General features: G+C 41.6%; 1 protein-coding gene across 1 annotated transcript; it reads right to left on the minus strand.

Annotated features, from left to right (window-relative positions):
- Window positions 1–72: 72 nt before the first annotated feature.
- Window positions 73–8,644, minus strand: gpr161b (G protein-coupled receptor 161b). The gene is made up of 6 exons (XM_031869517.1): window positions 8,440–8,644; window positions 6,633–7,020; window positions 4,501–5,222; window positions 4,017–4,124; window positions 2,809–2,934; window positions 73–2,641 (listed from the first exon to the last, which is right to left on the minus strand). The coding sequence occupies exons 2-6, from the start codon at window positions 6,974–6,976 to the stop codon at window positions 2,361–2,363; spliced, it is 1,581 nt and encodes a 526-aa protein (XP_031725377.1). The 5' UTR covers window positions 6,977–7,020; window positions 8,440–8,644; the 3' UTR covers window positions 73–2,360.
- Window positions 8,645–12,260: the final 3,616 nt, after the last annotated feature.

Consider the following 12,260-nt stretch of genomic DNA (forward strand, 5'->3'; position numbering starts at 1 on the left):
TTAACTTTATTTCTTCTCAAACATGTAGTCTTCAGCTTTACACAACTCCATTCATACAGTAGTACTGCTGTAAACAGTCTGATTGTAAGAACACTTGTAACTGTTCTTAAACGACCCTCTTGATTTTTGAGTCATAACTGGGTATTTGACTTGACGTGAATATGAGTGAAACAGCTCCAGTGTATTACTGCAGGTCAGGTGGTCGTCGTCATTTAGACGCCAACATGGTTCAAGCTTCACGGCATCAGAGGAAAAATAATAAATATGAGTTCTGAACATTTTTATGAAAACATTTTAATAGAAGAATCTTGATACAAAACTTTAATGCAAATATTTCTATTAATACTTTAAACTGTATAGTGAAAATCAAAAGGTTACATCACTTGTGTATAGTACCAAACATAATATAAAAGATACGAGGTAAGACTGAAGCACTCTACTTATTACAAATGTCCTCTAGAGCTTCTTTTAGAATAGTAAAGGGAGTGATGGAGTGTATAAACTGAGGTAAACCACATGCACCATTGAATATTTACTAAAACTGTTGATTAAGACCAGTTTTTCCTTAAGACAACTCGACACCATTTATTTTTCTTTGACTTTTAAAGATCACTGCACAGTGTGCACAACAATATGAAATGTAGGCCTTTGCCAATGCAGCTTTATTAATATAACAACCTGTGAAATACTGATAATCAGTTTCCATATTACCTAATTTTGGACTTCATTAACCCATTGGATAGTTTCTGAATATACTGTTTTTTTGGTAAGTAAAAATACTGACCATGCAGTAATAATCGCCTTCTCTGACACACAATGAGAGTAGTTTCTATGTGAGCAAGCACATACTGCAAGTGTAATTACTGTAGCTGCTAATAATGAAATGTCAGGACTGTCCCCGTTCCGTATCAATACTACAACTGTTCACCATCTGATTCATATGATTAAGTGCAGGGCTGAGCAATACATGGACAAACTGTGTCACTACAGAAGTTCTCTTATGAATTACAATACAGAATTTACAAGACAGCTGTCAACACCTACAGGCAATGTTGTGTTTTCAATCTCCCTCAATAGGCCTCTTCCACAGCAGGAAACACAGGTGTTACTAATAACATTAACGATGGCTCTGTTCTATTCAGGTGTCCCAGTAAACCGTGACAGTGAGCCAGCATGCGCAGTATCAGGACTCTAAAACGTCCCCATCGTTTAGACTAATAACACAGGTGTAGATGATAAAAATGTATTATGGCCCCGTTCCATTTAGGTCGGCTGCTATGAAAAGGGCCTCTTTGATTCAAACCTGAACTGATTAGAAATTGGTGGTCAAAGTCACAGAACTCAAGAATCCGTAGGCTAAATATGACCATTTCATACGCAACACTTAACACGGGTAATCCGTATGTAAACACACTGTATTTTGTAGTGTGTGTCAGAGGAAGGCCTTCTGCTTACTGTAATTATTTTGAAAACACAAATCCATCTTGTCCAAACGACAAACTATAACTGTGATTTCTATCACCCAAAAGACTCCCGACAGTGTTATACGCTCCCTTTAAAGTTCCCCTTTTATTACATTAAAGGCCTTTCACTGATTATGGCTGACAAGAGCTCTACTTACAAGTTATATCGTAATAGTGGGGTCACACTTTTAAATAGTTTAAGACTGGAAACTTCTGAAAGCTCCGATATATCCGACTTTGACACTTCTGTGATATTAAATAAATATAGACGCGTCACTTCACTCAAAGTCCGTCATTCAAGCTAATTAAAACCCAAAGTAATGGATATGGTGTTTCAATGTCCAGTATTTTAACTCTCACATGTCCAACTCTGCGGGCACAATAAGTGGAAACACCTGTGTTTATGGAGAATCGGTGTGCAGTACAAGCACACCTTCATCTGTACCTGAATAGAGAAGTTGGGTTTGAAACTTCCTTCTCTTCATGTAATAAAAGAGAAAGTTTAAAATGATCTGATAACAGACTGAAACAAATGCATTCTTTCCAGCCCTGATGAGGCACACGTTATGGCAAATCCAGAGGACATACCATAATATAGAGCAATAAACAAATTACTACAACAATCCGATCATTTAGGTTACAGTAGTTAAGGCTTCCTATTGATTACATGAATCCACACAAAAGCTTGCAAGGACGCTGATGGTGTGCACTTGGTACAACATAGTGGAATTAATAATGTGCCTCTTCCTGTTTCCTAATAATTTCAAGTATGGAGTACCCATGTGTGGCCAGATCAGGATCATAAACTGCACTACAGAGCATGACGAGCACCACTCTAACCTGTGCGGTTCACTAATAAACCGTCTAAAGACAACATGTCCACAGACCTGCTTGCGGTCAGGCCGGTTTTTCCTCCACCTCCCGCTGCTGTTCTTCTTCTCTGTCATCTTTAACGATCCCTTCATCGATACTCTCCAGCCTCAGTCTCTGACCGTCCAGGTATCTGGGTCTCGGTGCCGCTCTCGTCGTAAACAGTCCCCCCGGAAGAGCCAGACCCTCCCCGAACAGGGCGAGCTTAGCGTCGCTCTCTATCGCCTTTGCCAGGCAGGAGGCGAAGATGTCGAGAGACTTGTGCACCTCTGCGTGGACTTGAACCGAGGACGCGCTTGTGTTTTCAGCTGAGGAGGAAAAAAAACATGGATACCATCAGACAAACAAGTCTCGTGTTTCGTGTGAGGTTCTGTTTTGTAGCTTGCTGACCACAGAGTCACTCTTCAAAGCCTCAGTGTGTATGGAGGGAACTCCCTTCCCCGCTGATCTGTTTGTGTAGCGGTGAAAATGATACCTTTGGCTTGCTCCACCTGGTCTTCAAAGGTGACGGAGCTCCTCCTCTTCCCGGATGGATTCCCGTGTTGTTGTGGGTGGGAGGAGCCGTCGGTGGAGAAGTCATCCAGCAGCATCACGTCTGTGCCTGTGTGGGAGACATTACAGGAAAAAAGGCGGGTTAATTGGTTGTCATATCATATAGACTATTTATTTATTGAATTACCAGAAACCATGCGATATGGTAGTGTATATCATCAGCAGATTCTGGCCATACCTCGCAGCTCTAAACACAAAGGAGATAATCAGACGTTTCTTTGTATTACACATGACATTACTTGCCATCCTGAACTGCAAACATGAGCTGTGAGACAGGAATGTGAGGGCGACTGTAACAACGCTGTGGGAGTATGACGCAATAGAGTTTCAAACATTATGTTTATGCATGCCATGAATCATTTTATGTTCATACTAAGATTAACAGTTGCGTTTTAAAAAGCAGAGTTTAAAAGCATGAACACATTTGTCAGTAAAGATGCATCTTCTGTTGACAAAGGACAAATGATTATTATTGTAGTTCTGAAACAATTAATTAATTGTTTATTTATTGACGGACAAATAATCACCCCCCGATTTTGATAGCAAATAAATTAATTGTTTAAGTAATTCATCAAGAAAATAATCTCTGGTTCAAGGTTCTTAAAAGTGATAATTTGCTGCCTTTCTCTGTGTTATTATCTCAACCAAGCGTAAACCTGGGGAGGTTATGCCTTTGGTCGTGTGTGTGCAACAGTGTGTGCATCTGTCTGTCTGTCCATGGCTAATCTCACATTCAACAGGATTGTTCGTTGCCACCCTTGCAGGTTTTAAGACCATATGACATTACTGTATGTACAGTATATGGAGAAGATTTACAGATTTTATGGGAAAGACTTTTGAGCAAACTCTACAGCTGGAACAATTAGTCAATTAATCAATTAACAGAAAATGTATTGGCAACTACTTTGATACATGACTAGTTATTTTAGTTCATCTTTCAAGCAAAACTATCAAACATTCTTTGGTTCCAGCTTTTAACAACAGTGAACAGATCCACCTTTGGGTTTGTGACTGGTCAAAACGAGTAGTTGGAAGACGTTACCTCGGCCTTTAGGAGGTTTAGTAAAATGATTATTATTGTGTTGGGTTAGGACACACAGAGGACGTTTTTTCCCTGTGTGCAACACTTACAGGAGTCCTGAGTGAAACTGAAGCCAGTGTCCCCGGTGCTGCTTCCTGGGGCCAGTAGATGCCCTCCACCGGCCAGCATAGCGGTCAGGTGTGGGGACATGCCCAAATCTGAAAGAACACAAGCAAGATCTCATTGAACAACATCATACAACACATTAAACACACAAATGTACATCAAAACAGGCTTTAAACTGTACATAAGCCACTTATTACACCCTTTTACTAATGTGTCCATTTACAGTTTAATCTGTAAATAAACATTGTACCGACCTTCTCTGTACATAACAGTTATGTTTTCTTGTCTTTGTACAGCTTAGTTGTCCTTGTTTTGACTCTGTGTCTATTTGTATCTTCCGGAACATTTTTCTTTTCGTCTATGATTTGTTGTCTTTACATAAAGCGGTTATAAATAAATATTTAAAAAATGACGTCCACCTTCATTTGAATTGATCTGCATGACAAAGAGAGCCCTCCTTACACCCACCTGTGATTCTGTTGGAGATACTGAAGAGGCGGGACGTCCTTTGCCGCGTGGCGAATGACTCTCTGTAGTAGCGATCTCCGAAACACATCCCCAGCAGCTCCTTCCTCACTGTTTTATTCCACAGGCCGTAGATGAACGGGTGGCACACGGCGCTGCAGAACGACAGCCACGCGACCAAAGTCTCCAGTCCCTGAGACACACTCCCTTGTCCCCACAAAGCCTCGGTACACACCACCCCGACATACGGCCCCCAGGTCACGAGAAAGGTGCCGACTACCACCAAGATGGTGACGAAGGCCTTGCACTGACTCCCTGCGTACACAAGGCTCCGCCGGCTTCCATTAGAGGAGGTCGAGGTGCTTGAGTTTTTACGTCCGTTCTTCTGAACCCCAGTGGAGTCCTCGTGGGCCACAACAACTGTCCCACAGTGTACTTTCCGGGCTTTCATGCGGGCGACGCGGAAAATGACACCGTAACAGGCGAGCATGATGAATAAGGGGGGGAGGATGCACCAGATGACCCAGAAGGCCGTGTAACTCGGCTCTCTGTGCCATGACGCAACGCAGGTCCTCTTGAAGCAGTCAAACTCGAAGGAGGACCAGCCAAACAGAGGAGGCAGGCAGCCCACCAGGGAGTGCAGCCACACGTAGGCGATGGCCACGACTGCCCGGTTCCCTGTGATCTTCATGGGGTAGATCATCGGGTAAAGCACTGCGTAGTACCTGTACGGACGAGAGCACAGTTAGGAAGGGAGCCCTCTGGTCCAAGCACAGAGACTGCTCAGATTTCAGTGAGCGATGCAGAAGCTAACAGCCACAAGCTGCACTCACACACCCCCTCCCAACAACAATGCTGCCAAGTGTTTCTCTAAAAAGCCTCATACAATAGAAAAGGAGGCTTGGCGGGAGAACAAAAACATGCACTGTAATCACAAACTCCCAAAGGTGACGAGGGCAAATAGGACAGCAGTGGGAACAGTGAGGGCTGTATGCTGCAGAGCTAATTTACAGTAGATCTTAACTACATTTCACAGTCCTTTGTGATCCCTGACAACCTAACAATATCATTTACCCAGAGGGAAATTCAATGTCAATTTCAACCAACCTGATGCGCATCTATAAAAACATACACTAAAAAGAAATACACTGCAAATAACAGATTAACTAGCAGATTATTTATCTATTAATCTTTTAAAATGCAGTTTAAAATTTCCCAGAGCCCCAGGGGGACATTGTCAAATCTCTTAGGAATATAAAGCTAGAACACGCTGGAGCTAGGGGATGTTTGGTGTGCTTATTTTTGCTTGATAAATCACGTAAATGATCTCTTTAAAAACAGGTGTTCCTTAGTTAAGTTATACAGTGCTGATACCAAGAGATATATATTTGTTGATACCCTACATAGAGAAATATAAACTTTCTCCTATTGTTATATTAGACAAAAGTGATCTCTCCAAATGTATCACTGTCTCATTTTGTCTTTAGTCAAAACAACCACAAAAGCCACAAAAAAAAAGTCTGAAATAGTAAATATCTAGTCAACAACAAAAAAAAAGAAAAAAAAAAAAAAAAGGTCACAGTCTGTGTCTTAAAAAAGTGGTCAAGTACAGAATATCAATCTTTATGTGTGCAGGCCGTTTTATTTGTGAATCCGCTTCTTATTTCTAAAAATGGGAACAAACGGACATAATCTCAGCTGAATGGTGCATTCATATCAGTGCACATTTACAGTTACTTTGTGTGAGTCGGTCTAATGCTCGTCACTTGAGCTGGGAAAATCTCAAGGAAAATACCACGAGCCAAGTGTGTGGTTAACCAACCTTATTTATGAGGCTGCGTACTGACCTTAAAAGGGAAATGCACCAGAAACTGACATGTCCTAAAGTAAATTGAATGCAAATTCAAGTGAATCCTACAAACAGAAATATGTGCTGCTAAATATCATGCTCACACCTGTGCTTTATGAATAAAAATGTATCGTTTGGTGTTAGTGTTTAAGTGACTTGCTAAAGGGCACACGAGTCTGGAAACAATAAATGTACTATATGTAATAAGAGGTGCCCATAGTGACGAACCTAAAGAAGTTATAATCATTATTAGTACCTCTCACTTCAACAATGATCCAGCACTAACCTGTCGATGGCAATGGCTCCGAGGGTCAGCATGCTGGCAGAGCTGATGAGCAGGTAGAGCAGCGCGGTGAAGTTACACCACACGACCCCAAACACCCACTCCCTCTTTGCAGAGCTCACGGCCACAAACGGCAGCACCAGCGTGGACAGCAGCAGGTTGGACGCGGTCAGGCTGAACACAAACTTGTTGCTGGGCGTGAGCAGATAAGGCCTGCGATAGAGGGTCGCCACGATCAACAGGTTCCCCAGGCAGGCGAGGAGTGTGATGGTTACAATGGAGACCGACTCCAGGGCAGCCAGACCCTCACCGTTCCCCACTGTGGTGCAGTTCCTACTGGTGTTCATGGTGCGAGGCTGGGCCACCAGACAGGTGTAGGAAGGGTTGGCGACTGTTAGTGGGAAGAAGGAGAATGTTGCATTACTGCTGTGTGGGAATGCAGTTCTGGGGTGCAAAGAACCACGATTTTCATGGCTGAAAAAATGCCCGTTACTATTTCTTCCAACCAACAGTTCCTGTGATATTTAGGGAAAAGTAAAAACGGAAAAAGCAGCAAATCCTCACATTTAGGAAGCTGAAACCAGAGCATGTTTGGCCCTTTTGCTTGATAATTGAATTAAATGTGAAATCAATTATCATTGCCAAATAATTGTTCTATAATTTCAGCTCCAATACAGTTTAAGGTCAGATTGTATTGAGATGTGTGTACTGCATGACCTCATTATAATAATTTAACTTTTATTAACATTAAGGCAGACTATGTTCATAGTGAGTGGTCGATTACACATTTCAACAGCCTGCTACTTCATTTCCACACAGCATGGAAATGAGTTGAAACCAGGGGCTTCCCAAAATGTTTGTAACGTTAAGTATACTTCATCAAGTATTGTACTCGATACACAGTATCGAGGTACTTGTGTTTCCATTGTGTACTACTTCATAGTTTAACTCCACAACATTTCAGAGGGAGACATTATACATTTATATGACAGCTGGAGTTACTTTGAAGATTAGCATTTTAAATACAAAACATATCATAGATTTGAAAAATAAGATTTATTTGTATATTAAACTGTCCAGCAGTGTGTAAAGTTGTCAATAGTAGCTCCAATTCCATCAGCTACAACATTAAAATGCTTCTTACACATTTATGTAATATTGTAGCTAATAAATAATAATATAACATTGACGGGGGAAGATAACAATGCTTAAGATTTTGAATGGAAGACTTGAACTAAGTAGCTTTACACTGCTGTATTTCTACTTTTAAGGATATAAATAGTATTTCTACCTCTAGCTTTACATTGTAGCATCATCGGTAACGTTAAGCAGAGGTTGTAACATGTAAATGAGGAATTATTTAAAAGGCTTTAACACCAAACTCAAAAATGCTCACTAATAAATCGCATGTTTGCAGAGTTAAAGTTTAAGCAAAGTAACTTTAACGTGAGTTGAAATGTTTCACATTTAAATGCATGGCTAGCTTTCTCATCTACCGTTAGCTTCAGTTGGTAACTTTATTTTAGCAGAATAAACACATTGGTTGTCATCTCCCACCTTGGTGTTAACGTTACTCGGTTATCTTTACAGAGAGTTAACGTAAAGTGACACGTTTATCCCAGACATGTAAGTCTCCTGTACAGCTAGCTCCACGCTGATGGATGTAAACTTTGTTAAAGTGTGAGGAGGGTGCACCGCTAGTTTCAGCCCGCTAGCAGAAGCTAAAACATCTAACGTTAGTTAGCCTCTGTTAGCTCAAACTTTCTCCCATTGTCCCCCCGACACACAGCTCTCCGTCTTTAACTTTTACCTGCTTCGGTTCGGCGCGGTGGCTCCACATTGTCTCCTCATCGAAGGTGAACCGTCCATCCTGCTTGTCTGTTTTCACGCTACAACCCCGCAGTGACTGAGGGCTGAGCCTGAAAAAGGTCCAAAGAAGCCCCTCGACATAGTTCAATAACGTTAGTCCCTCCTAAATCACAGACGGCCAGCTGCGGCTGCAATGGCGTCCTCGTCCTCCTCCTCCTCCTCCCACCTCAGCTTCTACTCCCTCTCCTCACAGACTCCTTCAGTGTGTGGGTGGTCTCGTTTCGCCATTTCTAGCATTGTTACCTCCGTGATTAACCTGTAGCTGCATACACACGTTGTGCGCTTTTTAATCATCATAACACTGTGAGTGTTGAAAACCTAAAAAGTTAAGTTATTCTGTTTCAGATGCAACATGTAGTTAGTGTAGGCGTTTGTATTGATGTTACTAAAAATAAAATAAAATCAATGTGCGCATGTGTATTTCATAAATGACAGGCTGGTGGTGTTTATGAATGAAGCCGTTACTCATCGTTATGATCTGAGTGGGCCACCCACGTGGATCAAAGGTTCCCGCACATCAACAACGCGTCAGCACGTCAGCTTACGTTGTCCAATCAGCGAGCCGGGACGTTACCGACTGCTTCCATCGGACGGCGCACTCTCACCTCCATACATCCATACAGCCATGACCTAAAGCCCCTTAAACCAGGGGTTCTTAACCTTTTTGACCTCGGGGCCCAACTTTTCAAGTACAAAGTGTCCCGGGGCCCATTCAAATATTAACACTATTAGTTTAACTAATTGATCTCACTCTTGGTTTGATTTGTGTTCAATAACTATATTGTTACCTATTCAACTCCACCCCTATTTTGGAGCAAAACCGCCTAAAATGACATACCCAAATTAAAATGGCTGTAGCTTCTGAACCACTGTGACTATATGCATCAAAAGTGTCAGAAAACCTGTAGGTCATATAGAAACAGAGCAGTGGGCCTTTGGAGTCAGTAAAAATTGAAGATTTTTGTCCGCATGAAATAAAAAAAGTATCTTTCAGTATAAATAACTGCCTGTGGCTGTATCTGTACAGGTAAATGACAGTATAGGGCTGTAACTACACCATCAGTGAACAACTGCCTCAAATTTGAAGAAGATTGGACAAAGTATGACGATTCTACAGTGTTTCTTCCATGAAGAGATCCAGGCGGAGCTCTAAAAGGATATTTGGAGGCCCAAATGGACACATGGTAACCAAATGATATTCTGACACACTAAAGGTGTTTCTCCCTTTATATTTTGATATTATATTATTTTCCTTTTATTTTTAGCCTTTGCACATTGCACATTATATACAGGTGCTGGTCATATAATTAGAATATCATCAAAAAGTTGATTTATTTCACTAATTCCATTCAAAAAGTGAAACTTGTCTATTATATTCATTCATTACACACAGACTGATATATTTCAAATGTTTATTTCTTTTAATTTTGATGATTATAACTGACAACTAAGGAAAATCCCAAATTCAGTATCTCAGAAAATTAGAATATTGTGAAAAGGCTCAATATTGAAGACATCTGGTGCCACACTCTAATCAGCTAATTAACTCAAAACACCTGCAAAGGCCTTTAAATGGTCTCTCAGTCTAGTTCTGTAGGCTACACAATCATGGGGAAGACTGCTGACTTGACAGTTGTCCAAAAGATGACCATTGACACCTTGCACAAGGAGGGCAAGACACAAAAGGTCATTGCAAAAGAGGCTGGCTGTTCACAGAGCTCTGTGTCCAAGCACATTAATAGAGAGGTGAAGGGAAGGAAAAGATGTGATAGAAAAAAGTGTACAAGCAATAGGTATAACCGCACCCTGGAGAGGATTGTGAAACAAAACCGATTCAAAAATGTGGGGGAGATTCAGAAAGAGTGGACTGCAGCTGGAGTCGGTGCTTCAAGAACCACTACGCACAGATGTATGCAAGACATGGGTTTCAGCTGTCGCATTCCTTGTGTCAAGCCACTCTTGAACAACAGACAGCGTCAGAAGCGTCTCGCCTGGGCTAAAGACAAAAAGGACTGGACTGCTGCTGAGTGGTCCAAAGTTATGTTCTCTGATGAAAGTAAATTTTGCATTTCCTTTGGAAATCAGGGTCCCAGAGTCTGGAGGAAGAGAGGAGAGACACACAATCCACGTTGCTTGAGGTCCAGTGTAAAGTTTCCACAGTCAGTGATGGTTTGGGGTGCCATGTCATCTGCTGGTGTTGGTCCACTGTGTTTTCTGAGGTCCAAGGTCAACGCAGCCGTATACCAGGAAGTTTTAGAGCACTTCATGCTTCCTGCTGCTGACCAACTTTATGGAGATGCAGATTTCATTTTCCAACAGGACTTTGCACCTGCACACAGTGCCAAAGCAACCAGTACCTGGTTTAAGGACCATGGTATCCCTGTTCTTAATTGGCCAGCAAACTCGCCTGACCTTAACCCCATAGAAAATCTATGGGGTATTGTGAAGAGGATGATGCGAAATGCCAGACCCAACAATGCAGAAGAGCTGAAGGCCACTATCAGAGCAACCTGGGCTCTCATAACACCTGAGCAGTGCCACAGACTGATCGACTCCATGCCACACCGCATTGCTGCAGTAATTCAGGCAAAAGGAGCCCCAACTAAGTATTGAGTGCTTACATGCTCATACTTTTCATGTTCATACTTTTCAGTTGGCCAAGATTTCTAAAAATCCTTTCATTGTATTGGTCTTAAGTAATATTCAAATTTTCTGAGATACTGAATTTGGGATTTTCCTTAGTTGTCAGTTATAATCATCAAAATTAAAAGAAATAAACATTTGAAATATATCAGTCTGTGTGTAATTATGAATATAATAGACAAGTTTCACTTTTTGAATGGAATTAGTGAAATAAATTAACTTTTTATTGATATTCTAATTATATACCAGCACCTGTATAATATGGTCCAAGACGTGGTATGTAAGCAGCGGACTTACTGTGCGTAACGGCTGCGACTGAGCGCACGATCGAGTATGAGTGTAGCTCAGTTACACAAGGTTATACGCTGATTGACGGCTTATAGAAGAGGAAGATAAGGTTTGTACTTTAAGTACTAGCGTTTACTGAAGCTACTAGCTCCATGGTAACATCCGCTAGCACATTGTTGGGTCTGTAATGTGTCTTTTTCCATCGAAATGCTGCAAGATCCGACTTGCAGCGGTTATGGCGACTTTGGACAGTGTGTGTTTGGGCTCCTTTTGTGAAAACTCCATAAGAAATGAAAGAAAATCGATGATTTCTTTGCAAAGATGAGGGTTTTGGGCATGCTGGGATACCAAACACGGCCATGTTTTGTGACGTAGTTTGCGCAAGCAAGCCGTAGGAACGGAACGGAAGGAGAGGGGATCGAGGACGCCGGCGTCCTCGCGGAGTTGAACATGCAAAACCCTTGTCAAATAAATGAGATGATACAATGTGATGATCACAAAGACATTTATTTATCATGTGTATGTAAACCTGCATACACAACAAGAAGCCCAACAGGCTTTCCCACGAGCGTTGGATGTTTCATCGCTTGGTGTCGCTTTATTTTTTAAGGCTTCAGTGCTTCGTTTGATAGCATTAGCCCACATTCCACACACTGAAAGTGTTAAGAAAGTCAGGATTGCACACATTTAGACTTTTGGGGGGGGGGTATGGCACCACTGTCGTCTTCATTTTTTCTAGTGGTAGTGGTTAAATCGTGTAATGTTTATGATTCATTAAATGATGTAATACTGCTGCCCTCTAGTGGTTAAATCGTGTAATGGTTATGATTC

Source organism: Anarrhichthys ocellatus, unplaced genomic scaffold, assembly GCF_004355925.1.
Source record: "Anarrhichthys ocellatus isolate YVR2014 unplaced genomic scaffold, GSC_Weel_1.0 scaffold47, whole genome shotgun sequence".
In the NCBI taxonomy this organism is placed as follows: domain Eukaryota; kingdom Metazoa; phylum Chordata; class Actinopteri; order Perciformes; family Anarhichadidae; genus Anarrhichthys; species Anarrhichthys ocellatus.

Bases quoted from the DNA above. Each gene is read 5' to 3' on its own strand.
- gpr161b (XM_031869517.1), bottom strand. From the start codon at position 6,976: ATGAACACCAGTAGGAACTGCACCACAGTGGGGAACGGTGAGGGTCTG. The intron at 4,125-4,500 runs GTGGGTGTAAGG...GTGTTCTTTCAG, and splicing joins TATCTCCAACAGAATCACAG to ATTTGGGCATGTCCCCACAC. The intron at 2,642-2,808 runs GTATCATTTTCA...TTTCCTCCTCAG, and splicing joins CCAGGTGGAGCAAGCCAAAG to CTGAAAACACAAGCGCGTCC.